General features: G+C 51.4%; 9 protein-coding genes across 9 annotated transcripts; 2 read left to right on the top strand and 7 right to left on the bottom strand.

Moving 5' to 3' along the window:
* Positions 1-381: 381 nt before the first annotated feature.
* On the bottom strand, positions 382-957 carry P170DRAFT_354963 (uncharacterized protein; the record flags this gene model as incomplete). The annotated part of the gene is made up of 1 exon (XM_024844065.1): positions 382-957. One exon carries the CDS (start codon positions 955-957, stop codon positions 382-384), a length of 576 nt encoding a protein of 191 aa, XP_024706342.1.
* Positions 958-1,696: 739 nt separating this feature from the next.
* Positions 1,697-3,365, bottom strand: P170DRAFT_406551 (Zn(II)2Cys6 transcription factor domain-containing protein; the record flags this gene model as incomplete). Its single annotated transcript, XM_024846636.1, has 2 exons — positions 1,697-2,829; positions 2,891-3,365. 2 exons carry the CDS (start codon positions 3,363-3,365, stop codon positions 1,697-1,699), a joined length of 1,608 nt encoding a protein of 535 aa, XP_024706341.1.
* Positions 3,366-3,467: 102 nt separating this feature from the next.
* On the top strand, positions 3,468-3,920 carry P170DRAFT_474587 (uncharacterized protein; the record flags this gene model as incomplete). Its single annotated transcript, XM_024853164.1, has 1 exon — positions 3,468-3,920. One exon carries the CDS (start codon positions 3,468-3,470, stop codon positions 3,918-3,920), a length of 453 nt encoding a protein of 150 aa, XP_024706340.1.
* A 171-nt stretch (positions 3,921-4,091) lies between these two features.
* On the bottom strand, positions 4,092-5,322 carry P170DRAFT_455329 (GFA family protein). The gene is made up of 3 exons (XM_024851517.1): positions 4,929-5,322; positions 4,669-4,877; positions 4,092-4,593 (listed from the first exon to the last, which is right to left on the bottom strand). The coding sequence occupies exons 1-3, from the start codon at positions 5,047-5,049 to the stop codon at positions 4,513-4,515; spliced, it is 411 nt and encodes a 136-aa protein (XP_024706339.1). The 5' UTR covers positions 5,050-5,322; the 3' UTR covers positions 4,092-4,512.
* Positions 5,323-7,083: 1,761 nt separating this feature from the next.
* On the bottom strand, positions 7,084-8,119 carry P170DRAFT_356083 (uncharacterized protein; the record flags this gene model as incomplete). Its single annotated transcript, XM_024844128.1, has 4 exons — positions 7,084-7,217; positions 7,288-7,437; positions 7,491-7,902; positions 7,964-8,119. 4 exons carry the CDS (start codon positions 8,117-8,119, stop codon positions 7,084-7,086), a joined length of 852 nt encoding a protein of 283 aa, XP_024706338.1.
* Positions 8,120-9,201: 1,082 nt separating this feature from the next.
* On the top strand, positions 9,202-11,929 carry P170DRAFT_158817 (putative C6 transcription factor (Leu3)). Its single transcript, XM_024842553.1, has 8 exons — positions 9,202-9,376; positions 9,440-9,488; positions 9,548-9,654; positions 9,709-10,050; positions 10,110-10,550; positions 10,600-10,859; positions 10,908-11,441; positions 11,502-11,929. Exons 1-8 carry the CDS (start codon positions 9,357-9,359, stop codon positions 11,687-11,689), a joined length of 1,941 nt encoding a protein of 646 aa, XP_024706337.1. The 5' UTR covers positions 9,202-9,356; the 3' UTR covers positions 11,690-11,929.
* A 1,597-nt stretch (positions 11,930-13,526) lies between these two features.
* Positions 13,527-14,694, bottom strand: P170DRAFT_436118 (uncharacterized protein). The gene is made up of 3 exons (XM_024849088.1): positions 14,000-14,694; positions 13,858-13,935; positions 13,527-13,795 (listed from the first exon to the last, which is right to left on the bottom strand). Exons 1-3 carry the CDS (start codon positions 14,593-14,595, stop codon positions 13,618-13,620), a joined length of 852 nt encoding a protein of 283 aa, XP_024706336.1. The 5' UTR covers positions 14,596-14,694; the 3' UTR covers positions 13,527-13,617.
* Positions 14,695-14,872: 178 nt separating this feature from the next.
* P170DRAFT_382157 (cytochrome P450) lies at positions 14,873-16,616 on the bottom strand. The gene is made up of 4 exons (XM_024845595.1): positions 16,330-16,616; positions 15,565-16,274; positions 15,026-15,507; positions 14,873-14,975 (listed from the first exon to the last, which is right to left on the bottom strand). Exons 1-3 carry the CDS (start codon positions 16,571-16,573, stop codon positions 15,076-15,078), a joined length of 1,386 nt encoding a protein of 461 aa, XP_024706335.1. The 5' UTR covers positions 16,574-16,616; the 3' UTR covers positions 14,873-14,975; positions 15,026-15,075.
* Positions 16,617-17,194: 578 nt separating this feature from the next.
* Positions 17,195-27,167, bottom strand: P170DRAFT_446190 (p450-domain-containing protein; the record flags this gene model as incomplete). Its single annotated transcript, XM_024850774.1, has 17 exons — positions 17,195-17,636; positions 17,749-18,555; positions 18,634-18,950; position 19,750; positions 19,806-20,925; positions 20,962-21,088; positions 21,140-21,376; positions 21,431-22,270; positions 23,243-23,426; positions 23,833-23,852; positions 24,297-24,362; positions 24,399-24,417; positions 24,448-25,311; positions 25,348-26,139; positions 26,173-26,539; positions 26,579-26,776; positions 26,807-27,167. The coding sequence occupies 17 exons, from the start codon at positions 27,165-27,167 to the stop codon at positions 17,195-17,197; spliced, it is 6,762 nt and encodes a 2,253-aa protein (XP_024706334.1).
* Positions 27,168-27,815: the final 648 nt, after the last annotated feature.

Raw genomic sequence — 27,815 nt, 5'->3', positions numbered from 1 at the left:
TCCAGGATCCCCTTTCCCCAATCATCCTCGATCATCCTTGATCAATCCACGATCAATTTCTCTGTATCCACAACTAGGACGCCCCGCACCGACTCGTCAATGTCAAGGGGTAGGACGATTCCATCGGCATTTAGGCCAAATATAGCACTCCCATTGTTTGCTCCCAGATCTCCTCTAGTCTTTAGGAGTACTCCCTGATAACGCGACTGCCCTTATTCGTCCTGAGTTACATTTTGAGATCGTCTGAAATCACCGTGGCACCAGAAATCCTAAACAATGCACGAAAATCCACTCATAATCTCATTCCAGTTGTCTTCCACGTCTAACTCAACTCACTGAGAGAATTAGTGATTGTCACTCACGATAGAATGGCTTCCTTACCTAGTGGGATATAAGCTCTATTTGTTCCATGAAAAGGGCAAATCGGCGGATGGTCGACTCGACGGAGGACTCACAAGTTCGCAGTGGACCCGTTCGATGTGACTGTGCATTGTCCTTCGATAGTGATCGCAGAACCTCTCGGAGGGCTTTTAAAAGATCCACAAGTTTGATTAGATTGCAACTGAGGAGCATCCGCACGAGGACTCCTGAATCTTCTTCATCCATCTCCATCTCGCCGAGCTGAACTTTGCTCCGGATGCAGATGAACTGCGGCAAAGGTTGTTCAAATGCTAGCGCACCGGGATCAAACAGAGTGTTTTGACGCGAAATCCCGTATGCCAAACATATGGCCTCGAAGAGACAAAGACACTGCTCCGCAAGGGCCGGGATGGTAACAAAAGACGACGGGGGATGGTTTCTGCAGTCCTTACACTGGAGAATCGTCTGGCCTTGGCTATAAACACGATGAACCAAGTCAAGGATTGTCCCTAGCTCCACGACAGTGTGGACATTACGAAGCTCCGTCAGGATTTGCAAGGAGTTCATGGAACATTGGCAGGTTTCTTCGGTCTCCATCGGCGCAAGAGAAGCATGAACAGGATCTGTGACCTCTTCGCTCTGTTGATGGAGCAGAGATAGTCTCATGCCTCGTCAACTCCCATGATACATTCTGCAATTACTTATCTTAGAATGCTAGCGCCAGGTACATCTCGAGCTAGCAATCACGCAGACTGGTCCTCTTTTGGAACAGGTAAGCTCGACCTGAAGGGTGCAACATCTCCATAGTCTCATTTGATCCCTCCTGATCCCAGCCCAATAAGAACCAGGCATCGGACGGTTGGTGACGGATAGTCATGGAACGCCGCCTCACATTAACTTCGTCCCCGGCGCAGAATACAAGGCCTGTTGGTCCGTTCATTATGGGGCCAATGCCTCGTGAAACACTGGAAATCATCGTAAGGTTGCACGGTTGTCGATAATTACGAGCGACGTCTGTCACTAGCATGGCCTACATCTGGCAAGGCAGGAGGGGAATGGTCACATTGGGCGTCACAACTAACGTGTGTGGCCCTCCTTTGTCGTTGCCCGACCATTTTGAGCATTCCGTTGGTAATGGGAGCTTTTCACTTACTAATGGTGTGAAAAGCTTGACAATCTATGCTTTACACTACTGGACGAGCCTAAGAGCATGACAAGAATCAGCTGCGCCTCGAAAACCCCCTTTCTGATGGAGCGTGATAAATGAGTATGACCATACAGCATAATTCCAGCTAAAGGCAAAACCGTATGCGCCTTTCATTAGCTGGCCCCATCATCACCCTGTGAGCATCTTCATTTTCATCATAACCAACCGCAGTTTCCGATCCGTCTCCATAATCATGATTAACTTGCCTTGTGATGCGGAGACGGCCAGCATCTCCTGGGTACAAAATTTAATGCGGCGAACAGTGCCTAATAAACCAGACAATCTCGCATGCAACACCCGATGAACAAAGGAGAATTTTTCATCTGATGGAACACAAAACCCACCCACCAGCAAAGGACAAGCTTCGACTTGCATATTGAAATGATTTCCGGTTTCTCTTTGCCGTCTACCTTTAGAAGCTCGCGAGCCATCGGGTCTGCTATCTTGGGGTTGAGTGTCTTGCTGCTCATGGAATACCCCCTCTACCAATCCATTCTCAACCGATGTGATTCTTTCAAGTGTTCCAACCAGACTGTCAATACTCACAACAACAACCATGAGAAGATTGACCATAGTTTTTGAACAGATACCGCACCGGAGGACCGTTTCGGCCAATTGCTGCAAGACTCGCTGGCAGCTGAGGATCGACTCAATAGTAATGGTTGATCCCGCGCGGTATACAAGCAAATTCATCTGCATGAGTTCCTGAACTGCTTGCTCATGGCACTGACACTGGTATTGACGAGACCCACCCGCGTTTAATATGTGAGGGTCAACCCTGTGCTCATCGGGCGGAAGATTATACTCGTGCATACGCCTTTGAGCCTTGTCCCGCGACGAAAACCCCAGGGTTTCGCTTTCGACGGACGGCCTATTCGGGAACGCCTCGACTGAGCACGAGAGGGTTTGCGCCCATGGTGGGTGTTCATTCATCGGATGGCCCATAAATGTCGATGACGGGAGCCTGGGCATAGCTTGGACACAGGCGGATCCCTCATCATTTGCCACGAGAACATTGCCTGTGGGATAGCAGTCCATCAGAAGCGGCTGAGTATGCAACCGCGTGGAAGGGTCTGCAGCGCCTATTGGAGTCGACACGTCGTGGATATCCAATTGAGAAGCAGGTATGACATTTTCTGGCTGTGCGTTGTTGTTGACACACATCGTCTGAAGAAGACTGCAGTCTGAATTCATGTCTGAGGGCTGTGTAGGGACAAACTCCTGCAGCCAACTATCGGAGGATAAATCGATAATGTCCGAGGCTGCATTTGAGTCGGACTATTAGCCACGCCAATCAATAAACCATGGAAAGGCACAACAAACCAGGAAAAGGAGAAGTCTGATCTGAATCCATAAAGGACGGGGCTTGTAAGCCTACATCCTCGAAGGACAAATTATCAAGCATGCTATCCTCAAAGGGGTTTTTATCCAAAGTCATTTCTTCCATTGTACTCTGGAAATATCTCTCGCCTTGGTCTCTTTCTAGTGCGGCCTCATCTTTGCTTTTGCTTTTTTTAGGACTTCGAACTCTTCGATTTGCCTGATGGTGAGGAAACATTGACGACTCTTGGCTTAGAGAATGAGTGTCATGCACAGGCTCTCTCTTCTTCGCCGGCCTCCCTAGTCGGCGAGACATGCTGTATATGCACTCGATCTTATGCCTTTGGCATCTTCGACATGATGGTTTTTCATGACTGCATCGTATCTTGGCTTGCTGACAAGCATTGCACGTCGATCTCACCTTGACGCTTTTGGGCAGAGCGTCTCCAGATGACTTTGGGAGTCTATCTCGATTCATAGTCCAGGAGTTCGTGAAGGTACAATGGGAGCCTCGGAAATAAACCATGGGCAGAGTAAGAACAGAGATAAACAGACAGTTACTTTTTCACCTGACTGGACCATGTCCACGGTGAACAGAGGCCTTTTTGAACCCACGGACCAACGCTTCCAACTACCACGAGTAGCGGAGGCGTACCCGGAAGCATCACATCTGCACCAGTGTAGCAATAACACTGCATGGTTCTTAGACCCCAATGGTTACATGAAATATGCTCCCCGTCTAGTCCCCGTCTGGGCTCTTCGCCTGCAGTCAGCTGCAAGGCGTTACGCAAGAACAGGCATAGAAGCAGAAGCACAGCGAGCGCGACACGGCTATGGCGAGCACGGTGACACCTTCTCGACGCCGATCAGTACGACTACTACCAAGATTGAACGAACCGTTCTTTCCTCTGTTTTCCATACTGATCACTTGTCTGGAGGCCCCAGCTCTAGCCACCAGAAAGCTGATCCCGGCACCGACATTGTCTACAGGGTCCGACTGCCTAGTGGGACATCAAATCTTTATTACTCCTGATTTTGGGGCTACATTATTTCAAATTTGTTTCTCCATCCCGTGAACTATTTCATGTGAGGTTCGTCCCACCTCACCCCTTTCCCATCCTTCTGGATACTCTCACATGCGGTGGCGTTGTGTTGGGCTGGCCTCCGCCACGACCTAGACCAACCACGTCTTTTGTGATACATTAAATGTACACCACTTCGAAGCCTATTAGAAATTCCATCCGAAGCTGGCGTTTTATCGGCTTTTCACCGGGTTGTGATTGCCGTTTCAAATAACATGCGGGTGATAGTGTAAATCATCCCAGATTGTGGCTAGGGAAAGAGTTCTCTAGAACCACAAAACAGCCAGTCAAACGAGAGACGATGGTGACAGCCGAGATGTATGCCGCTGAAATATCAATTGTCTGGAGATGACCATTCTTCGCACCAGGTCTAATCCATTCTTATCTCGGCCCAAGAGCCAGATGGGCAAAGGGTGCAAGTCTATCCAAAGAGATGATCAAAGAAGAGACAATTTGTTATTCATATTCAACATCTCGCTAATTCCATGGTATTTATTCATCGTCAAAATCATCACCAATGCTCCCATTTTCACAATTCCCTCTTCACTGCGGCATGTTTGCGAACGGCTTGGCCAAGTGCTCCTGGCAGAAGGGCAACTTGCTCACCGTCCAGATCTCGGTGTCCTTCGATTACACGTTAGCCTCAGGATCCACGCTGACGTCGCACCGGATGATTCGTGGGCGAAAGCCTCTACTCACCGGCTTGAGGTTCTTCTTGAGCTCCGTGTCCAGCGTGCCCGCCTTCAGGGCAATGATCTCGGGGGCAGCATCGGGGTCATGGGCAATGGGGGAGCCACATTCGGAGCAGAAGATGCGGTGGACGTCAAAGCCCGAAGATCCCTTACTGGAGTACTTCTTGGTGGGACCGTTGATGGTGAGCTTTTCCTTGGGCACGACGGTGACCAAGGCTGCAACAGGTTAGTCAGACGACTTTCTACGAGACAAGAGAATTCACGTACAATAGGTTGAACCACTCTGGCGCTGGCAGTCGTCACAGTGGTCGTAGGCCGTGATCAACGGCTGATCGACGTCAACCGTGTAGGTGACGGCTTTGCAGAGACAGTGACCGGAGAGAGGCATGATTGGTAGTAAGTATTGGCAGCGGAAAAGATCCTGGTTGATAGCTCACAAGGTGCTCAGGACTTGAGGACCCTTGAGGCTGCAGCGATATATTTATTTCCCATGCTCGCCCTGCGCTCTGGCCAGCGTCTCGGGTGGCAGAATTTGTCATGGCTGCAGCGTTTGCGTCACGGCGAAACTCTGATTTCACCGGATTCCAAATCTTCGAGCATGGATCCACCCGCCACTATCCGGTATTTGGAATATTGTTTAGTGGTTTCTTTGTCTGTTCATTTGGCGGAGACTCAGGATGACGTGAGCGCAGCCAGTCAATGCGCGCTCAGTCCGACTTGGTGGATTGGACTTATCTGTCGCATGCTCCGGCAGCCTACAGGATCACCTTATCACCTTTCCCGGTCGGCGATATTTGGAGATGATGCCCGAGAGGGGCATTGTCATTTACGGAGTATCAATTCCAAATAGTGCATCCTCTCAGCCCCAGTGGGGTCGAGCTCAGCTCTCAGCGAGTGCCCGGATGAATGGACCTCTCTCTTTCTCCACGGTCGCAAAAACCTCCCATCTGCAGTGGCTCGGGAAATGATCCGGCCCATGAATAATGTCCGTGATATCAATTGGTGGGGCGCCACCATGCGCTGGCAACTTGTTTGGTTCTGTGGGATATAGTCAGACCTGGAGGCATCCAAGTCGGCAGCAATGAGCTGAACCATACATCATCGGCTGCCAGCGATTTGCGGAGAACCTACACCAAGAACAATATGCCCCTCCCTTCCAAGCCTTGATAACTGGGATTATCTGGCGAGGGGTTCTCGAATCCCGCCACTTGGTCGGTCCCCAGTCCCCACTCGAACTAACCACGCCTCTAACCTATAATCCAAGCTCCAGGAACCCCTCCACTTGGCACTTGGACAAATGGGTGCACCTACACGGTGACAAGTCTGGCCTGACTTTACGAGGATTACCAAACAAGACCGGTCGGTCGGTTGTCAGGTCACTTCGGGGACCACTTCGGGGGAGACAGAATTTCCCCTTTGTGTCCCATACACGGTGGTGGTGGACCGTGAGCATTCTGGTGAAGGTGACAGTGATCTGATCAGATAGGCCAAATTGGATGATTTGGGTCACTGCACTTGAATGGATCGGGAGACTGCAGTGGTCCTGGGGTAGGACTGTAAACCGTGCTTCCGGATGTAACAGTTCTTTATAATTCCTTGATTCCATTTTAATCTTCGTCTCTAATTTTCCATGAGCTCTAGAGGCTCCAGAGCAGGGGTATACGAAGGGTGGATAGAGCTGAGTAGAAACACGTGGATCCATCAGTCATACTGTGACTGGAGCTCTCTGTACTTCAATGCAGACGACATGCTAATATGAATTTCTAATTTGCATGAATCCGAGCAATGGGTCGGTCTCCAAGCATTTTCTCGACGGGAGATACGATGGCTACTGAACAGTCATCAACTAGACAACATTGGGATTTGCTGTATTTACCCACTGTGTGTTGATTTTTACTTCCATGGAAAACGAATGATCCAAGCGCAAGGGGTCTCCTAGTAGCTTGGATCTACTTAGATGTACCTGATGCCGGGACCCCTTCGCAATGGGAGTGATTTATATAGCATGGCCATATTACTAGCCCAGCCTATTTTCTCAATTCATTGTTTAATAGACTACGTATTTATACACTAAATCAAGACACCGATGAAACTAGATGCGAATACAGCCCTGTGGGGAAGGGCAATCTTGCAGATTGAGAAATATGTCTAACAACCAGGTGGCAGTAGCCAATTTCAAAGATGATTGACTATAATGCCTCTAAAGCCTAACCCAAAAAGTAGTCAAGATATCCCGCGTAAAAAAAAAAAAAAAAAAAAAAAAAAAAAAAGAGAAACTATTAAGAACTAGCATATCCCCCGAAATGAATGTTATTGGCTAATAAACCACTATGTTGAGAAGATAGATATATACCGACAAGCAAAACTTGTTAGCTCCAGGGACTAAATTGTGAAGGACCTCGCATGTCTATTCACGCTACCCTTACAGGCTGTAGCGGTCCTTCAGGTTGCGCCACCAGTCACGGGCCATCCAAGCGTCGAACTCGGTGATCTCAGTGGCGCTGCCAGCAAGCATGATGAAGCTGTCCTGGCCGGTGGGAGTCCAGTCATAGAAGTCTGTAGAGGATGTTAGAAACCAATTCACGAAGAAGGAAATACGCGAGGCGTGAGGGGTGAGGAGATGTACCGTCCAAGGCAAAGGTGTGGCCGATCTCGTGCAGGTAGATGTGCTGGTTCTCCTCGCCCACGCTCTCCATGAAGTAGGACTGGCCAACGCGCTGGCCCCAGTCACCACCGGCACCACCCTCGAAGTCATCGCTGAGCCACAAGCTCTGGTCTGGAATGTTGTCAGCCTTTGCAGCATGATAAGCACGAGAAGAAGTCACTTACCATAGTGGCGGTCAGCGCCAGCCTCGCAAGAGCTGTAGTCACCGTCCTGGTGGAAGAATCGTCCACACTTGGGGTCACACTCGGGGATGCCGTCGGCGTCGGTGGTGGAGTAGACCTCGATGCCGGAGGTGTCGCCTTCGAGGAGGGACTTGTCCTTGACAGCGTAGCCGACGACGTTGACGTCAACGGTCTCGTAGGGGAAGCCGTCGAAGCCGGCAAGCTTCTCGATCCACTTGTTGAAGCCCTTGCGAACGGCGGTCTCGATGCTCTCACGCTGGCTCTCGGTGACCGACTTGGTCGAGTCCCAACGCACGCAGTAGTTGATCTTGCCCTTGCCGTCGATCACCTGGTCGAAACCGTAGTTCTTGAAGCCGAGGGGGTCGGAGTAGGTGTCCATCTGGTGCTCCCAGACCTAGACATTGAATGTTAATATCGCGTGTGGCTTTGAGATAGCAAAAGTAAAATCTGCTTACCTCGTTCAGAGGAGTAACCAAGTCCGAAGGAGGGTTCCAGGAAGTGGTGTTGGCACGCTTAACGCCAGCAGCATGGGCGCCAGCATGGGGCTGGGGAAGGGCCGAACCAAGGCTGGCCAGCAGCGGGACGGCAGTGAGAGAGAGGGCGGCCTTCATTGTGAGCTGGGAATAAGATTATACAAAAAGAAGAGATTAACGAAAGAACAATGAGTGAAAGATTGAAGAAGCTAGTCAATAGCTGGAAAAATGAAGGAAGATGGGGATGGAGTTCTCAAGCCCCGCCGTAGGCCGCTGAAGACATTGAGCTTTATATGTAGCATGATTTGCGAACGGAGTCTTCAACCCATATAGACTGCCAAGCCAAGAAGCCTTCAGGGACAGGGAATGGAATTCCACTCCGTGCTAAGTCTGATACAACACGGTTCTGGGCGCTGTGGGCATGGTGTCTCGAGGGTCAGAGGGACGACGATTCGAACCCATGGGCGCGAATTCCCTCCAACCAGCGCACTCGCAAATGCCGCATGGGCAGAATACCGTTGGGGAAATTCCCCGAGTCGCAGAGGCAGGAAGTGGGGGGCCAAGCAATCGTGCTGGTCTTGGTATGACCCCGACTCACTCTCTAACCTGCCAAGCCGTCAATCGCTATATCAAAAACAGTCCGTCTCCGCCATTTCGGTGGCATGTCCATATCGTGCAAGGGGGCCAGTCCTGGACCTCTCGTCAGGCAGAGTGATATTCAACACCACACTGTCACATCCTCCGCAAATTGGGTATGGTCTCTATGAAGGGGTTAGTTTGAACCTTGAAGTTTCATAGTTGAGTGCTTAATAGGGACTGGCTAACCGTCGTACTCGTATTTTTCTCTGAGCCCTGGCCGGTTCTCCTATATATAGAAGAGATTGGCAGGACCTTGGTGGAATCCAGAGCTAGACCTGGGGTATCATTGTCCCAACGGATCTAGGTCTCTTGCTTCTTGTTAGGATGGGAAGTAGGCTATATACAGCCTAGGGCTGTCGAGTTGTGTGCAGGAGAAGTTGGCGGCACAGCGGCCTGAGGCGACACGGACGGCAGCCCGGTACCGGCATTTTGGGCCAATCAGAGCAGGCCGACCTCGGACCCGCTTGCCCGGCTGCACATACTAGATTACCTAATCAAACACACGTCGTGCATTAAGATTTATGCTATTTATGTCGTGATGCCTGAGGACGAACTCGTAACCATCACTTTTCAGCGCCAAACAAAACCGGCTCGGAGATAAAAGGACAACGACATTATCTCCGTCCTCCTTCCCGCTGCCGCCCACGCGTTGCTCTCCCAACTCTGCCTTCATCTTCCTTCATGTGCTGCCATATGGCTATGCGATGACCCACGATGCCCATCGAGACGGTCAAAGATGGATAATGACACAGAAGGGTATACTGCTCTTACACGCTCGTCCTGTCTGTACTCGGAAACTCTGCTAACCCTTGATCCAAGCACGCCCAAACGAGGCAAAAAGGCCTGCACGCAGTGTAGGCAGCAAAAGGTAGCGCGGAACCGTGTCCACGCCATTGATATGATCCTTGCTCTTTGACACCCGCGCAGGCAAAATGCGATGCCTATCTGCATTCGGATCGACCTTGCACTAGATGTGTCAAGATGAAAACTCAATGCGTCATCTCCGATCCCTTTCGAAGAGAGCATAAGCGCCAGTAGGTTAACTAGTCTATCTCATCTCCTCAATCGTGGAGCTGATAGAACACGAGACGACTATCTGAACTGGAAAATGAGACCGATGAGCTGCGCCGAAGGCTGGGGTCCTCTCAAAGTACTCAACCTCAGTCGTCCCCGATCGCAATGTTGACGGCTGCCGCGGAAATGGAAGCTCATGGTACGGGCAATAGGGCTGGGGCCCACCCAACTCCTCAGTCTCAGGCGCCAGCTTCGGCCTACGCGCCGCAATTGTCGCCTCATCCTCCGGTCTTCATGGGTTCATCTCTGTCTACCTCGGAAATAGCCCCGAGAGAGCGGGTTCTAGGCGCTTCCGAGCCACGGAGTTTGAACAACGTCCATATTTCTGGGGTTGAAATTGATGAAATGTTTCTTCTGTATGTGTGCACCGTCGAGGAGATATGTCTTTTCAGAGAGGACTGACAGTCATTTGAAGGTTCTTTGATGAGCATGCACCCTTTTTGCCCATACTAGACCCTCAAACAAAACCGGACTCCTATTATGCGCAGTCACCGTTTCTCTTCTGGGCTATAATTGGGGTTGCGTCTAGGACCTACCCACGAAACCCGACGCTTTTCTCGGCTCTTGGTCAGAGCATCTTAGAAATGGCCATGGTGTCGATCGTGTCAACGTCACCACAGTGGCACACCATCCAAGGATTCCTGATCATTCTCACGTGGCCTTTTCCCAAGGGAAATATTAAACCAGACGTGACATTCGTACTGGGAGGAGCATTGCTGCATATGGCCATGCAAAACGGACTTCACATTCCAATGTCCAGTCACGAATTTGCGAAAATCAAAATTCCGACTCCATCTGAGGCGGATCTAATTAGGCGCTCGGAACTGTGGGCTCACTGTTTCATCGCATATCAGCAGTAAGTTAACCGTTTCCCGCGCAAATATTGTCCTGCTCAAGATGAGTAGATCATGCAACAAAAAAGGACTGGCCCCTCGCCCGCTCAACGATTTAGAGCCGGATCCGGGGCAACGTCAAATTCTTTTCAGAAAAATCTCACCCGCTCTGGTTTTGCATCTCAAAGCCCACGACCTCGTCACGCGGTGTAGCACGGCCATGACGGAATTCGGCGTACGAGTCATGTCTCGGGAACAGGAAAGAGGCCTAGACGTTCTGTTGCGATCGCTTGAAAGTCAAGTCAGCAGCCTAGAGGCAGAGACTGATTCAGGTGATGCCTCAACTTCACTTTAAGTTGGCGCGAATTGACTTTTGGTAGACGACCAAAGATTTCATACCACCGTCTGTCGCCTACACGTTCAAGTCTTTAATTTCTTCAAGACCCACGCCCCAATTTCTGAAGACTGCGTTTCTCGAATCATGGCCACTTCTTGTGCTATAATAGACTACTTACAGAGTCTAAACCAAAGATTGTCAAGTCTCGGCACGGCTCCTACTCAAATGCTGTTTGGCTTAATGCTAGCCTCAAGCTCCCTCCTGCGCATACTCAAGGGTCCCGCAGTGAACGGCCTAGATATCGAAAAGGCCAAAACATCATTCTTCACCGCGATCAATCTAGCACGGCAAATGTCGACGGATCAACACGATGGCGCAGCAATGCTCGTGACTATTATGAGTCAGCTTTGGAATAGCACGAGGGTCTTTCGCAAATCTGACAGTGGTGAACACACCGCTCTTCGAATCCGCAGCCGACTTGCTGCAAGTATTGTCATCGACGTGGTCTGGTGGTGGCGGGAAGAATTTGATCCTCAGTGCCGCCAAATAGCTTCTTTGCAGGGAACCACATCTGATGGTATGTTTGCAGCAGAATAATGTACGATTACAGTCAAGGCTGACGCTAACCGATTCCTAGGAACTACATATAATCGTGACAGCCTCGGAACCCTTACAAATCCGTCACATGGGCTCGTTGAAAAACAAGATCCCATACATTTTGATGACCAGTTCATTGCCGAATTTGAGTGGGCACTGGGAGATGATGGAATGCTTTCTTCTACGGAGCCATTTGACTTGGCATGGCCATCTGCTGGTCCTGTTTAACAAGCCGAGACGCGCTGACGTTGGTGACATTATGGTCTTTCGGACTAAAATGGATTTGACTGCCTCGAAGGGCACTATCTCAGGTCAAGTTACATCCTTTGCTATCACGCGATCAATTATGGTTTCTGTGTAACATGCCATGGATGCCACATTACGGACGATTGGACATCCCAAAGGATTCCTGGGACCCATCGGAGGAAGTGACCATATGGAATGGGCTGATCGGTACAAACTTCGGGCTTTGTACAACTCATCCCGCGTCAATGAATATTTCCGACCCGCACTAAGACCATGGCTGCACATTACTGCATTCCGCTGTCAGATTCTCTGCTGTGCCTTGCTTGCTTATGAAACAATCATAAAGCGGAATTTTGGACACTGTCCATTGGTCCATCAGTATCTCAAGCATCCTTGGAAGCGTTATCTGACTGAATCTGACTACTGGGTATATATTGGGTTGATGTTGCGTGGGCCAAAGCGATGCCATACAAAACATTCAAGGTGTTTGGGATCAAATGCAATCTGAACCCCGGTTCGTTCAGCAAGAACGGCGCTCGGGGTGTTGCAGCAGTTCCGCCAAAAGGGCATCGCCGGCATCGATCTTGGCTTTGCGCTCTTCCAGAACTTTCAATCCGGCGATCTGAGCAGCTCTGTGAGCGTCAAGCGTCTGCCTCTAATTTCGTGTATACCTCGTTAGTAAGCACAGACATCAGAGAACTAGAAAAGGTATAGTAGACACTCACGAGTTTGTTTGGGTCCGTAAAAGATCCGATTGAAAGTTTCTTCATTTTGCGGACAAGCTCCTTCTCACAAGCCTTGTCGTCATTGGCGGCTGCGGCGGATGGTGACCATCTTTCGTCTCCACGGCCCCGATGGCTATCACCTCTATCAGCGAGGTTTTTAGAAAACATCCCGTTTTCCTTCTCCAGGACTAAGTCCTGATACCATCTTGGAACAAAGTCCCCTTTTCCAATTTACCAACGACGGCTACCGCAAGCACGGCAATAAACCAGATGCACTGCGCAGGCTAACTGCTTCTCTGCTTGCAGAAGTTGAGCTCCCGATTATAGGCCTGTACTAGGCTCTAGAGTCCTGCGGTATCGTGATACCCTTTTGATGGAAGGCCATTTCCTCATTGTATATGGTCATGATGCAGTGCCATATTCGAGTACTAGGTCTCATGTATTGTACTATCCGGCCTGGCAAAGATGTTAGTATGGCACTGGCATCACAGCAGGTATGAGGTCAGATAATGCACTTACCAAGAGCTCCTTGGAGCTGTATAGCTCTTTTCAGGACATCAGAGAGCGGACGCTCTGCGACCCGGGGAACTTTGAGCTCGCCCACATAACATATGTGTGTGCATGTTGATGTTGATGTGTGTGTGTGTGTGTACAATTTGTGCTTGGAAATGCCGCTTTTTAGTCAACTTGAAGGATCTTGGACATTGTCTCGAAGCAAGGGCTCATTCGAATGAGATAGAAGGGCTTGCAGCGAGGACGATTTGAAAAGGAAGATGAGTGTTGGGTTGAGAAATAGTCAGATTCAAGTCTACGAAGAAGTAACTGATAACTATGCAGTTAATGATTGATCTAGTATGGTGAAGGTGAATGGAAGGTCTACATTTATAGTGATAAGGAAATCAGTGAAAGCCTCAAGATGAATGATGACAGGGCAGTTAGTGAAAGCCTCAAGATGAATGATGCAGAAACCACTTGCATTTCTGATATCAATTCCTAAAGCTCGTCTTGGCTTCACCTAATACAAGATTAGACTACTGAACCCCAGCACCACGGTAAGGTGCGAGCTTATCGCTGGGGGGAACCTGTGCAAGCATAGATTCCTAGCCAAATGTGGAACTCCACATTTGTATGGTACTACTAGAATAATCCAGGCGCGGTAACCCACGCTGTATCTAGACGAGACGCTCAAAGAACCCAACCTGAATTTTCCAGATCGGCGATGGCGACATCATAATCGACCTTACCCCTAGGAGCTATAGCCAACCCCCATGAGCGCAGAACCAAGGGGCCGAAATCAGTCGGAGTATGAGATGAATACCCACGAATACCCGTATTCATTGGCTCAAACGGTCCGTAGATATAACTTTTTAAGCTCAAGTTAGAGGAGGAACCGAAGGAGGTCTTCTCGGGTAGAAGGATACTTACAGTCTTCGATCGCCTTCATCCCAGTAAAGATTCTGGAGGCCCTGGCTAGGCATGTCAACCCCCGCAAAGAGCATTTCTCTTTTTAAACCAAGAAAAGTTTATTAGAATCTTAGAGTAATCGAGGGGGTGTTTAAGCACATACCTATACGCATCATGAAAAGCAGTGCGTATTTCCTCCCTTTCTTCGGAAGAGAATTCCCAGTAGGGTCCGTCGGACTGATTTCTCCCATCTTTACGGCGGTGGCAGCAACCATCACCAAGAGGGATTCCAGGGACTGCAGTGTAAACCAGGTATTGGATACTGCCCTCTGGAACAAAAGCAGAATCACTGGCTTGTTTTGCCTGCATATGTCCCCTCAGCCTCGGAGTATATTTTGAGGAAGTTTGGTCGAGAAGCTCATAGGCCCGGATTTCAAGACTCATGCCGAGGGAGAATTTTCCGGTTGCCTGCTTCACGCGGTCAGACTCTGGCAAATATTCAGTTCCCTCGTAGGGAATCTGCATGTCCACCTGCATAACCCCTTTCTGAAGTGCAGATTCCGAGTTGGTACACTCGAACGTTGCACAAGCAGAAGGTGGTTCAAGAAACTCCTTCGCGTCTTCTTCGTCGAAAGGATAGGCTTTTTCGTTGATTTTTCGTGTTATTATCCACGTAGAGGAAGAAGGGGAAGAGGGGGAAGAGAAGGTGATGGATTTGGAAAGCCAGAGCTTTTCCGGGAAATAAGTTGCAGGAGACATGGTCGATGTGTAGGAATGACGATTTGGTTTTCGAAGAAGAGATGGGAGGAGAGGTAGAGTGGGAAAAGAGATGGAATGAGATGGAATGTGAGAAAAGAGACGGAGGGAGTAAAGTGGGAAAAGTCAAGGAAGAGAAGTAAAGGAAAGTAGGAAAGTGTGTGGGAGGTCTGGGTCACATGCAACTCAACGCTAGTAGGCACTTCCATGGTCATTGTTTATTCCTGTACACGATATGATGGAACCCCTACGAAATCTCAACCCGCACGGAAATAGATCCCTTCTTCGTCTGCGGCACGATCAGATCATGATCATACGAGATATCCTCCAACCCTGTCTCATACAGTTTCGCACGGGGGATGACGCGCAGCGCCAACAACGCCGTAAGCAAATACACCTCGCAATAAGCCAAGCTAATGAGACCCATGGTTAGAACCAATCCATACGACAACATTGTATCACAAGGAGACGATGGAAATGAACTTACTTCTCTCCAATACACGTGCGACTGCCCTTCCCGAATGCAATCAACATTCGCTGCAGCTTATAGTTCGGCTGACCGTCGACGAGCCACCGCTCGGGGATAAACTCGTCGGGGTTGGGAAAGAGACCCTTATCCCAGTGGTTGATCATGGAGGTCATGCCAATCGGGGTACCTCGGGGAATGACCCATTTGATGTTTTCATCGTGGCGGCTCTTGTAGACGAGGTCTTCGTCGCGTGCGATCCGCGCGGAGCGATGAGACACGCCGGGCATCATGCGCAGGGACTCGTGAATGATGGCCCAAAGGTAGCTGTGTTTTTCGAGCTCCGTCCACCTGAGATTGCCGGGGTCGATGTCCTGGAGATCTTCCATCAGGCGGGTATAGATCGCAGGCTGGGCGAGGAGGTGGTACGTGATGACTGTGAGTATTGCCTGCGCGTTGGTCAGAAACAGAAACCCAGAGATTGATTCAGGCTTGATTTAACACACCGCAGTGGTCTCCGTGCCCGCAAACAGAAAGTTGAATCCCTCTCCAGAGAGGCGATACAACGTCTTCTCCGACTCGGGCAACATATCCGACTGGACGAGTTCCGAAAAGACACGCGCATTCCCCGGCTCTCGCAGCGCCGCCTCCACATACCGTGGGATAACAACATTCGTCTGATGCATAACCGCCTTGATATCCTCTCCCAGGTAGTCCGACAACATAGGCAACACCTGCGCCAACTTTCTTACGAGCACATTATGTCGCATCACATACGCACTGCGAGAGAAGCTCTTCACCCAGGTCGCAAAGTTCGGCTCCCAGCCCTCCTGCGCGACGAACCCCATCGGCTCGCCAAACGCATACTGCGAGATGACGTCCGCCGTGAAGCAGTTAAACGCGTTCTTGACGTCGAACGGGCCCTTCCCTGCCGCCCGCAGCATCTTGTTCACGGTGAGCTGCGCGAACTCATTCACCTCGCTCTCGAGCTTCAGCATCTGCTGGCGGGAGAAGAAGCGCGACACCGCGCCATTGCGCATGCGATGCAGTTCGTGCGGGACGGTCGTGAACCCCGTTGCGGTCGCGGGCCCGGCGCCGATCATGTTCAGTTGGTGCTGCCATTTGTCGCGGACGCGGCCGGGGCCGGCGTAGATCTCGTCGGTGAAGAAGGGGTCAGAGCAGTGTAGCTCGTCGGGGTTGATGCGTACGATTGGACCTGATGGCATCTTGTCAGTGTCGCTTTCATGCAGTGGCTCGATTCCTGAACGTACCATAGCGTTCATGCATGCGGCGGATCTCATTTGTATACCTTCCCAGACGTATCCAGTCGTAATAAGCCTCGTAGACGTAACTAGCAGCGGCTCGTTTGGGGCCGGGAAATTGGTGTAGCGGGTGGAGAGGAGAGAGGTTGTACAGGATTAGCAGGATGTGGTAGCCCATCCAGAGACCGGTCAGATAGACGATGGTCAGAGCTACCTTGCCGCGATCCACGCTCCAGTCAATTTGGAATCCCATCCTGCTCGACCGGTATGCTCGCCACAGAGCAGGTATGGCAAAACCTCCGGGGGCGAACAGGTTTTAATTCAAATTTCCTGAGGAGGCTGATTAGCATTAGACCTGGTGTTAGCGCTAGCCCGGCGCCCATGACGTGGCTAGTCTGGGGAACTAGTTCTGCAAGGCTACAAGAATATGCCATGATAGCATCGTGAAACCGTTATTGGGCCAAGCGGTTGGCGCCGCCTTAGTTCCTGGAGAGACGGGCTATCTCGATCTAAACCCGTCCTAGTTATAACTGGCAGTGCTGGCGAGAGAGACGGAGAAATTATCCACCATACACAGACTTCGAGTAAGAACCTAGTTTGCATTTAGGTATAATGCTTATAGTATATGCAAGTGTGCTATATGTCATCTGTCATCACCAGGAATATTCCTCCCAAAGTCATACCGATATCTTGTCCTACCATGCAGATTCATGTCCTCAATGAGGATGATAAAAAGAAAGAGAGAAAGGGGAAAAACATGCACAAGATCATGCGGCTTCCAAAATCGACATCATGCAGAAAGAAAAGGCGCCAAACCCTTTCCGTATAACAAAACAAGAGAATAAAAACACCAAGAACAGAAGCCGAATGGAGTTTAAGCAACCACTCGCTTCTTCATTCCCACCTGCAAGCCCAACGGCTTGCGCAGGAAACCCTCGCTGGTTTCCATGGGACCCTCCTGCTGCATTTCAAACTCGAAGAGTCGGAACACCGTGGCGCAGATGACCAGGAGTTCCATTTCGGCGACGTTGCGGCCGACGCAGGCGCGAGGGCCCGTGCTGAAGGGGATAAAGGCAGCCTTTTGACGCGACGTGAGACGGGCGGGATCCCAGCGCTCGGGAACGAATTCCTCGGCGTCGGGGCCCCAGATCTCGGTGGAGCGGTGGATGGTGTAGCTGGGAACGGAGACGACGTCGCCGGCTTGGAAGACGTGGCCGGCGATCTCGACGGGCGGGCTGCCGGGAGGAATCTCGCGGGGGAGACCCATGGCGGAGGTACTGTGGATACGCATGGTTTCCCAAATGACCCATTGGAGGCTAGGAGAGATTTTTGGTTAGTTTATGGGGCTAGTCTTTTATAGGTGCAGGATGATGTGCGAAGCCAAGCCTTCATTCATGCAGGAAATTGGGCGGTGGGGCAGGGACTTACTAGGGAATGTCCTTCACCATGGAGTGCGTGGGAACGTCAACATCCTGGGGAATGGCTTCGTCGAGAATGCGGTGGAGCTTTTCAATCACACCGGGAGTGCGCATGCACCAGTAGAGGATGGCGCAGGAGGTGTTGGAGGTGGTGTCGGAGCCGGCGATCAACTGCGTCAGGGCCTCGGCGGTGAGCTCTTCGCGGCCCAGCTTGTTGCCAGTAGAGTCCTTGCCCTCCATAAGGCGGGCCAAGAGGTCAACACGGGTGTTGTTGGCCATAACTTCGGGGCGCAGACGCTCATTGACCCGGGCGACGGCGATACCGGCGAGGTTCTCGACGGCTTGCATGCCGTCCTTGAAGAATCGGTCGGGGATGTACTTGGCGAAGGGGATGAGAGATGGGAAGCAGCCCAGCGTGGCGGAGACCTCGCCTCGGCGGTTCAACACTTCGACGGCCTGGACATACGACGGGGGAGCGTCGGGGGTCTTGCGCATCTCGGCGATATCCTTACCCTTCTCGAGCATGCCGAACGGAGCTCCAAAGGCCAGGTCACCGATGATGTCGAAGGCCAGGTAGTTGAACCAATTGAGAGCGTCAAGGGTCGCGTAGCCGGTCTTCGGGTTGCCCTGCAGTTCGGCGAGGCGGTTCCATTGCTTCACGAACAGCTCGACGTTGCCGTGGATGTACTGTTCGAACTGACCGATCGACTTCATACTGAAAGTATGAGAAACGGTCTTGCGCTTGCGAGAATGTTCCTCACGGTTGCGAGTGTTGAACAGACCACGGCGGATGGAGACAAAGGCATCATAGAAGTCCCTATCCAAAATCAATTGGTGTTAACTGGCGTTTCGTGACGGGATTAGGAGTGTTAAAAACACGAAAGCGGGTACGTACGCCTTGAGGAAACCATTTCCGTGTCCATAAATGAGAGGAATGGCGGCATCGTCGGCAATTGAGATGTTTCTGGGGGCAATGCGGACCAATTTGCCATTTTGCTTGTGGGCTTCGTGCACGGAGAGGAAGCGATGGCCTTTGCGAGCTTGCAGCACCAGCCAGAAGTTGGTGAAACCGGCCACGCTGGGGGAAGGAATATCACGGAGGCGCCATAGCTGCAGGTATGGGACCAGATAGTAGGCCGCTAGCAGAGCCAGCAGAAAATAAGGCCCGTACGGGGCGATGAGATCGGAAATCATAGTGCAAAAGGAATGGGACTAGCAGGGGCAACGCCTTGTTAGCGAGACACGAAGGCGAAAATGCAATCAAATTGACAAATCGACCGCATGGCAGTGCATCCTGAGGCAGCAACACGTGGGGACGACTCTGACAGCCGTTGCACTAACCGGATTGGGACTGGCCCGAGGATCGCCGCGTGTCAGGCAGCAAGGCAGCGAGGCAGTCAGGCAGTCAGGCAGTCAGGCAATGCGGAGCCGTTGATGGATTTCTCAGCAGTCGAACAGAATAAAAAAATGTGCAAGTTTCTCAGTCAGTCCATGAATCTCTGCAGGTCAGATCGTAAGCAGAAAAAAGGGTCGCTGGTTGGGTGCTGGAGGGCCATATTTAAGCGCACTCCAGCCCGCCAGCATCCCCGAGGCAATCCAAGGCGACGGATGTGGAAATCGGGAGTCTGGGGTCGCGCTACTCGCCTGTCGCAGCCGACTCTGACCCCCGACCCCGCCTCACCGCTCGGTTATGTCTGGAGGATTGGCTGCAGCGACCCATGGATGGCGCAGAGGTTAGTGATCTATGATGACTTCGCCCCCTTCGTCATTGGCGAGAGACCGAAAGGAAGAAAACCGGGAAGGCCGATGCCTGGGGCAGCATTGGCGCCCGCAGAGTCAGGCAGCGGCTTGGCCTCTTTGGCTCGGGTTACTCGAGTCTGCCTGATCACTCGGGCAAAAGTCAGGGGCAGCTGTGCAAGGCAATGGAGTAACCCTTACGAGGACTATTCTACAGCAAACCCTCATTCTCTGGAACACCCAAAAGTCTCCAATAAATGCCATAACTATATACACTGGTCATAACTCTATATACACCCGCCTCCCTGCTCTGTCGCTTGCCACTCGTACAGCCCGCTCTTTCTCTTTTCCGCCTCCCACCGTTCGATCCATCCCTTCATGTTATCCCGACTCTTCTGGCTACCGACGTTTACCGTGGGGATCACCCGGCCGATCCGGAGGGCGCAGCAGAACATGGTAAGCTCACGGAAAGAACTGTGCTCGCTGTACGGAACACCGAAGCAGGCGCTCTCTCTCGTGCTACCGCGTTGTGGAACCAAGTCCCGGGCTGTGAACGGCGTCTGCCATCGAGCCGAATGAAGCACCGTCGACACCGATGGATTATCCAGGATTCGTCCGGCGGGAGGCCGATATGACCAGCCGGTCGGCCGAAATCCTACCACGCGCGTAAAATGTGGCTTCATCGAATCCAGGTAATCTGCTAAGGTTTCGGCGCGGATCTCGAACAAGGTTTGCATGTGCACCTGGGCCTCGTGCGGGTCATCTGTCAAGAGAGATGATAGTTCGGTATCGTCTAGGCAATTGCACACGCGCTGCTTGGCGGCCGTTGCGTAGATTTTGCTTTTCAACGCCCGTGCAATACCCAGGCAGATGCGTTCCTTGCCGATACTATACGTCCCAATCACCACCAGCAGCCGACCGCTTGACCGGGAAGACCGGTTCTGCGACTTTCCTGAGCCCGTAACAGAAGAGAAAAAGCGGCTCATTATGCTTCCCTGCCCCGAATTTGCCGACCCATTCTGTTGAACCATCTGGCTAAACTCCTCGTCCGAGCCTTGATCAAGACCAGCGCAGAGATCAGCACAGGCTTTAATGACATCCCCTTGGCTTGGAAACGCGTATTTGGGGCTGAGGTATGTAGTGTCGAGATAGCACGCGTCAATCCGCTGCTGTCGACTCCGGCCCGTTGCAGAATCCACAATCTCCGGGCGGAGGAGAGGATGTTGTACATGGGTGGGAGATGCTCGGAAATCACCGCAATGCAGGATACGTTGTATTTTGATCGATGCCCCGGACTCCGTTGTCTTCTCAAACAGAAATAGTGCACTCCCGGGGCAGTGGTTTGCTTCGATCAAGGTCACCTGCACCCCATTGGTCCCCGGAACGTCGTGTTTCTTTTCGAATTCTAAGCCTACCAGCCATTTGGGATCGACCCTAAGTTGTTGACGCACTAGATTCGCAGTAGGCTTGCTGCAATAAATAGGACCATGGCGCCATGACGATGTGAGGCCGATGTAATGATCGCTGTGAAAGTGTGTGAGGAAATACGCATTGCAGCCTTCAACTGCTCCGTAACGAAAAGCGTCCACGCATATAGAAAATCCCGGCATGATCTTGTAGAAGGGACAAGTCCGTTGATATGCCTGCTTCCCCCGAGAAGCAACCTCACGTGCTGCCGCAGTCGCCCACGCCGAGTCTTCGGCATTGCCCGCCATGAGTTTGGAAAATGCAGATCCCGGTTTCGATGAGCTTTTGTCTGTGTGTGGATCTTTTTGCGCGGGTCTGGCTATCGAAGCCCGATCGGCGGGCTTTGACCCCTTCGGCGGACTGGCTGGCTTCGAAATTGCCGGAACGGTGCTTGGCTTCCCATCAAGACAGTCGTTTACATGCACTGCCATATCCTGAAAACTCATAAGCATAGAATCTCAAGGGAGTGATCAAACGCTACAACTTACAGCTTCACTGAGACCCGGTAGCTGAGCCTGGCATATTGGACATGTGGGAACCTCGCCGCCAGAACTCATATTGCATTCTTCTAAACCCGTACAGTCGTTCAAATCATCAAAATCGATTGCTTCGTCGGCATCCATCTCTTCAAGGTCGTTCTCCTGGTCTATGAATTCTTCTTCCCCTTTGAATTCGTCTTCTTCTATATCGTCAAAATTGGTATATTCATCTGCGACATGGCTCGTGGCTTCTCTTACCAATGGCGGGACGACGGAGATCGGTCGTTTACTCTCGATCGAATTGTCATCGTTATCATTGGGACCGGATTGTCCTTCGTTGCTCTTTGTGTCTGTTTTCAATTCCGGTGGCTCTTCATTGAGATTCCCAAATTCACCAATATCATCCTCGCTATCGGATTCATCGATGAAAGGACCGCTAAGGTGGCGAGCTTTCGGAGGTTTTGGCGCAGGACTTGGATCGGCCTCATTCGAAGCATTTTGCCTATCTAGAGGAGAGTCCACTTTCCGCTTCTTTACTGCAGACCCATTCTCATTATACCGTGCATCACCAAGCACATCTTCCTCTTCAGCGTCCTCGCCCCAGATATCGTCTGGCGTGCGTGACCTCGCTCGTTCAGTTCTCGTGTTCGCCCCAGTCTCTCCGAAAAGCGATCCTTTGCCATTCTTGTCTTCCAAAAACAGGCCTCCGGCAGTATCAACCGACTTGGAGCTGCTTTCTCTTCGAAGGCCGGGCGTACAGTTCCCACTGCTGGGCGAGCGTTCCGATTTCGTGGCAAATTGCGTGATTCGAGACTGTCGCGACGTAGCTTGAGGCGGGCCGTCCGTCTTCTGGAAGAAATTGAGAAGACTGCTGTTTCGTTTGACGGATCCCTTGGGCTTAGAGCTGAAAGGGACCTTCCCTGGCGTGGAGCCTTTCTTTGAATTGGGGAAGGGCATGATGTAGCGGTTGATAGGAAGGAGTCGGTCGTTTGTTCAAGAGCGTAGCAGTTGTCGGTTGCAAGTGGCGAAGGTAATCGGCCGAAATTCTATCGTAATGGACTATAATACCGCGGCATTCATCATGTACAAAACCGTTAAGCCCTCACCGTATAGTTATAAGTGATAGCTGCGATTGAAGGAGGCGGAGGGAGCAAAGAAGACTAAAAGCGCGGCGCGGCGAGTCGCCATTTTCGCAACGCGAGATCACGTGCCTCTTTACGGAGCTACGGCGGCGATCCGCTTACAATAGGCAAGACAATTCATATGGATCGCTTTGATTCATTCGTCTTTGCTATAAGGAGTAAGACACGTCCAGAGAAAGCGGAGCTGCTTGTAATCGCGTCCTCAGCCGAGTGGTCATGTTTGGGGGAAATAAATCCCACATATATTGTGAATTCCGGGGCAGAGAAAACTCTCCCGGTCGCAGCGCCCGATTGACAATTCTCGATTCCTGACCCCGAATTGTAAAACCCCATTTCTCTCCTCCACGACCTAGATCTTCTTCCAAGCTAGGTTCCGGGTCGATCATCAATAGAAAAAAATAACAATTCGTTCCGCATACGCAGTCGCAACATCGCATCGTGATTGAAAAAAGGAAAGGATTAGGTGGTTTCGATCGTGGAGAAATCATCGAGCTTTTCCAGCCTGGTTTGCGGCTTCTGTAGGACGTGTGCGGGTTAACAAGTATTCGCGATTTGTTTTCGAGAAGAAAAAGAGCCAATAACAGTGGGTGACTCGAGCATCGCGACACCTACCTCTCCTCGTAGCATCCTCCAGAAGACCAACATCCACCTCCGACCGGGGAAGCACCACGTAGCGCACCACACTGCCTCGGATAAACATGTTCTTGACCGACGACAGGTGGGGGTATTTGTCCAGGTCTAGGACGTCGACATCATCCAGCTTGATGTTGAGGTATTGGTCGACCGATTTCAGAGTTCCGCGAATGCGAATATCATTTTTGAGTTCGATAATGACGGTCTGGTTCGTGAGGGTCTTGAAAAAGCTGTAGAAAGAAACGTCAGTGCCAGTACGATTTGAGAGAGGCATTGACTTGGCCTACCTGAAGAAGAGCATGGTTGCGGTGGTTGCGCGGTAGAGGGGTTGTAGGAGTCTGTGTGGATTCTATCGCATGCCCTGACAATTGTTGGATTCCAAAGGATTCTAAGATTAGGGCGTAATCCTCACAGGCTGCACGAGAAAACCAGGGAGGGCGCAATGTATCGAGGGAGAGGAATCAATAGGTGTGATGTTGTAACTCCATTCCATCCATCCGCATTTGAGGCGGGCAGCTTTCACGTCACGTGAGAGCACCATCGCTCTGCCAGCGGTGATTATCGGGGCTTTGCACTATTTTTGTGGCGAGGACTGGAGTAAAATAGAAATATCATGTCAGTCTAAATTATTCCTACATATCTTCATAGGTAGAACGCTGAAAATCCAGCAAGCTAAGGCAGTCATTCCAAGTTTACGGAGTACTTGTCTACAACTATATACTATTGATGCTTCAAGGAATATTGACCTCACTCCATTTCATTCCACTTGCTATTCATATGTTCATCACACATCCATAATAAATAAACAAGGTGCAGCGATCGTGTAATTATTACATTATATCTCGCCTCCAGGGCGGTACAGGGGGTATCAAATGAGTATGTGGTTCCAAATACTCCAGGTATTTGGAAATGCAAGGTGAAAACAAATCAAAGAGACAGTAAGAAAGGGAAAGAGAGAGGATGAATCACACCAATGAATGAGTCCTTGAGCACCGTGTTGTCCCCTAGTGCTGTTGGCTCCTCCGCTTCGGTTTTGGCTTCATGGCCCAACCTGACAAGCAAGTCCAGCCAGCACCGTTCTTGCGACCCTCGTCAAAAACACTTCCGATGCCTTCAAGCAGCTTGTCTTGTTCTCGACCCATTTCGATCTGGAGTTTCAGAAGCCACTGTTCCCATATCCAGCCACCGAATAGACCAGTAACACTGGCGACATCGGTTGTACTGCCGATTGGACCGTGGACCGCCTCGTACTCGTCGATTTGGCTCTTCACTCGAGGTTCAGGGGTCTCTCTCGGTACTTGTGGTTTGACAGGCTCGATACCCATAGGTAGGAACATCCAAGCACGCTTGGTGCCAACGAAATCCCCCTTTCGCAAGCGGCTGAGGAACCTTTTTGTAGGCGTTGGATCGTATCCTCTAGTCTTCAGATTGAATGCAAACTCGACCGAGGCAGCTGAAGCACATTGTCCTGCACGCGATATTTCGGCATCCATGACAAAGAATTCCAAAACGCCCCCAGGCTTGAGGCAGCGGTAGCATTCCTTGAGGCAAAGGTCATACTCGTCCTGATTTTCACCTGGCGGATGCTCCGTTTTCAACAGTGCAGGGAGCGAGCGAGCGGAGATCACGTCAAACTTATTGTCAGGGAAAGGCAGTTTCCAAAGGCACTGAACAGACACCGGCTGGTGATTTGAGGGGCCTTTGATGGCATGGTTGACTGCCTGATGTTCAGTGAACGCAGTGTAGACCTTGACATTGCGATAGTCATGAGCGAACTGCCATGCCCACTCGCAGGAAGCATGTCCTCCCAGGTCCAAGACCCTAAGACGGCGGGTACCGGAACCCTGCGGAGCCTTCGTGGACGTGGAGTATCGTGAAAGGCGCTTTGCGGCGGGGCTAGCAATCAAGTTGCCGCCATTGAGATATCTCAAAGCATCCATGGCCCACATGGACTGGCTGATTTGGGAAAGGACCATCTGCTCTTTCTCTAGCATGGAAAACTGTGCCTTTTCCGCCAAGACCGAGGCAATCACCGAGTTGCGGGGGGCCTGCGAAAATGGCCCCTTGTAGGCTGGACGTTCGGGGCGGACGAGCTCGTAATTGCCCAACAAAGATCTGGTGTGCACATTTGTTAAACCAAGACGAATGGACTGGATAGCGTCGAAACGTATGTTACGGTGCACAAAAGTATCCTGATTGTTTGACTGTTGACGGATGAACTGGAAGCCTCGCCAGTAGATCGAGTCCTTGCTTGCCATGGCAGATGGACCAGAACTGGGCGCCTCGGGAACATCCTCGGCGAACCGGACAGATCTTTTGCGGGTGATCTGTTGGGTGTCTTCCTCAGCAGCAGCAGTGTCTTGACTTTCCGATTCATCATCAAGTCGAGCATCAGCCTCAATATCTTCAGCGTTGACGGGATTCGTTTCACGGAGAGCAGAAAGATAGGAAGCCTGCGCTGCAAGCCAGACACTAGTTCTGTCAAGGCTTGCCATTGACTTCTTTTGCAGTTCACTCTCATAATTCTCGTCCTGTTCATCGTCCTCGCAAATAGTATCGGGTCTTACAATCTCATGTACCCCATCTACACCATCACTGACTGGACTTTCCGGATGTTCCTGTGACTCGTCTGAATTCTCAGGAGGAACTCGGATGGCGGTTGGCGGTCCACTCATTGGATCGTACACAGCTGTCAGTTGCTCTTCAGTCAAACGTCGGTTGCACTCGATGACTTGTTCAACAACTTCCCCTTCGGTCCGGCCGAAAGGTAGATTGTAAAAGTTTTCAGCAGTGGCAGACGTGGGAGGTCTATAGCCCTTTGGAATTGACCAGGTGTGGCGAGCTCGCGGTCCAAGAGAAGAAAAGAAACCACCGGGGGACGGAATACTGAGCCTACTAAAGCTGTACCCAGATATGTCCGAAGCCGGGGTTGCGTCGCCAGCGCTGCGAGGTCGCTCGGGGGTTTCAATTTGCCACATCTCTTCATTTCCCTCAGAGGTTTCTGACCACGGATCTGGTGTCCCCTCAAGGGTGATGTGTCTCAACGTTGCCAGAGCATCTTCTGGTAAGAACAGCCCTCCGTCCGAGGGCGTGTCCTCCCGCGCAGGTTCGGACGGGATATGATGAGAGGTTGGCGTTGTTTGACCAGGAATTCGAGGAAAGCTCCCCAAAACTTGCTGCCAATGGTCCTCGACATTTTCAACTGCGATCTCGATGCTCTGGATATCAGAGTTGGACTCGGGGTTCGGCATATCCACATGGCCTGTCTCTTCGAGATCCGGCTGGACGTGGATTTCCTGGGAGCTCCAGTCAGCATCAGGAAGCGACTGGAGATCTGGAGTCGCTGGAGCGCTAAGATTCGAGATCTGGTCCGAGGAGACACTGCCATCCAGGGAGGGCGGAGCATGCACGGCGGGGACCGAATGCCCAAGCATTGATAAGGCCGCTGGAGAGACCGGAATCTTTGGCGGTGGAGTGGGCGGAACCGGCGAGCTTTTAGGAGCGCCGTTCAGTGACGAGAAAGTTGTTGGCGACGGGATGGTGAGACTCGGATACCGCTTGCGACTGACTGGAGATACTACTGAATTTCTGGTCGTAGGGGTCGTTAGACTCGTCGGTCGCGAACTTGCAAATGATGTACAATCGTCGCTCATGTCCGAATCATCATCAGTGGCGTCGTATAAATCATCAAAGTTCCGCATCTGGTGTTGCCATTCCGTATCCGAACAGGACGATAAAGACCCCGTGGATAACGGCGACCAGACACGATTCAGCCTCGACGGCGGTTGAAGACCAGTGGTTTTCAATCTCAAGGGTGGCGCTCGACTAATTGTGCCGGCAGGCGGAGGACTGGGTTCGGTCTTCTCTGAGAACTGAGACTCGCGGGAGTCCTCGATGATGGTATTTAACCTCGTCCCTCGGCTCTGCCGAGGAGGCGGGCATCTAGTCAAACGAAATGACTCCGACGCCATTTTGACTTGGTTGATGCCAGTTGAAGGATTCACTTTTTCCTTGACTGCGACTGGAAGGCACACAATCACCGAAACTCGACAGAAGTTCTAGGGGTATCTCGATCGCATTAGACGCCGGTCAACGGGGTCTAGGTTAGGATAACTAAAACGACAGAAGGTGGCTAAGCTACCAGAGCTTGAAGCACGAGACAACACTCGAACACAAACGAGAATAATAACACAAAGATCGCGCACACACAAAAGGAGTAGGTGAAGAATAGGATCTCGGAGTAGCGCCTGGCTTTGGTATATATCCCCAAGGGCCAGGAGAAGAGGGGTCGATCCGGAAGAAGCGCCCACTGCACCAGCCATCCTCCGTGCAGAAACTACTGCAACATGAGGTAGGCACCTTGGAAATGGAGCCGTTGAACACAATGTCATTGGGCATGATTTTGTCGGCGCGTCGCCCTCGAGGCCCCAAGCCCTCTAACAGGTTCATCCGGAGTGATAGCAGGCACAGGCCGCATGAAGACAATACCAATCAGCGCGAGGGAGGACCTTTGCCCCTGCAAAGAATCGCCGGCCATGAACGGAAATGGTGATGAGGGCTGGCCAGCGGGACGTGATTGGTAGACTCGAAGCGCCGGGCGGGCTATCTTTAGAAAGGAA

This window comes from Aspergillus steynii (assembly GCF_002849105.1).
Source record: "Aspergillus steynii IBT 23096 chromosome Unknown P170scaffold_3, whole genome shotgun sequence".
Taxonomy (NCBI): Eukaryota; Fungi; Ascomycota; class Eurotiomycetes; order Eurotiales; family Aspergillaceae; genus Aspergillus; species Aspergillus steynii.
This window is presented reverse-complemented; position numbering and strand designations above follow the sequence as displayed.

Excerpts from the sequence above, each read along its gene's own strand:
- P170DRAFT_455329 (XM_024851517.1), bottom strand. The coding sequence starts at position 5,049 with ATGCCTCTCTCCGGTCACTGTCTCTGCAAAGCCGTCACCTACACGGTT. Across the intron at positions 4,878-4,928 it reads CCAGAGTGGTTCAACCTATT|CCTTGGTCACCGTCGTGCCC; the intron begins GTACGTGAATTC and ends AACCTGTTGCAG. Across the intron at positions 4,594-4,668 it reads TCAAGAAGAACCTCAAGCCG|GACACCGAGATCTGGACGGT; the intron begins GTGAGTAGAGGC and ends GTGTAATCGAAG.
- P170DRAFT_382157 (XM_024845595.1), bottom strand. The coding sequence starts at position 16,573 with ATGGGATTCCAAATTGACTGGAGCGTGGATCGCGGCAAGGTAGCTCTG. Across the intron at positions 16,275-16,329 it reads CCGCATGCATGAACGCTATG|GTCCAATCGTACGCATCAAC; the intron begins GTACGTTCAGGA and ends AGATGCCATCAG. Across the intron at positions 15,508-15,564 it reads CGGGCACGGAGACCACTGCG|GCAATACTCACAGTCATCAC; the intron begins GTGTGTTAAATC and ends ACCAACGCGCAG.
- P170DRAFT_436118 (XM_024849088.1), bottom strand. The coding sequence starts at position 14,595 with ATGTCTCCTGCAACTTATTTCCCGGAAAAGCTCTGGCTTTCCAAATCC. Across the intron at positions 13,936-13,999 it reads GCTTTTCATGATGCGTATAG|AGAAATGCTCTTTGCGGGGG; the intron begins GTATGTGCTTAA and ends TGGTTTAAAAAG. Across the intron at positions 13,796-13,857 it reads GATGAAGGCGATCGAAGACT|TTATATCTACGGACCGTTTG; the intron begins GTAAGTATCCTT and ends GAGCTTAAAAAG.
- P170DRAFT_158817 (XM_024842553.1), top strand. The coding sequence starts at position 9,357 with ATGGATAATGACACAGAAGG. Across the intron at positions 9,377-9,439 it reads ATGGATAATGACACAGAAGG|CACGCCCAAACGAGGCAAAA; the intron begins GTATACTGCTCT and ends CCTTGATCCAAG. Across the intron at positions 9,489-9,547 it reads CGCAGTGTAGGCAGCAAAAG|GCAAAATGCGATGCCTATCT; the intron begins GTAGCGCGGAAC and ends ACACCCGCGCAG.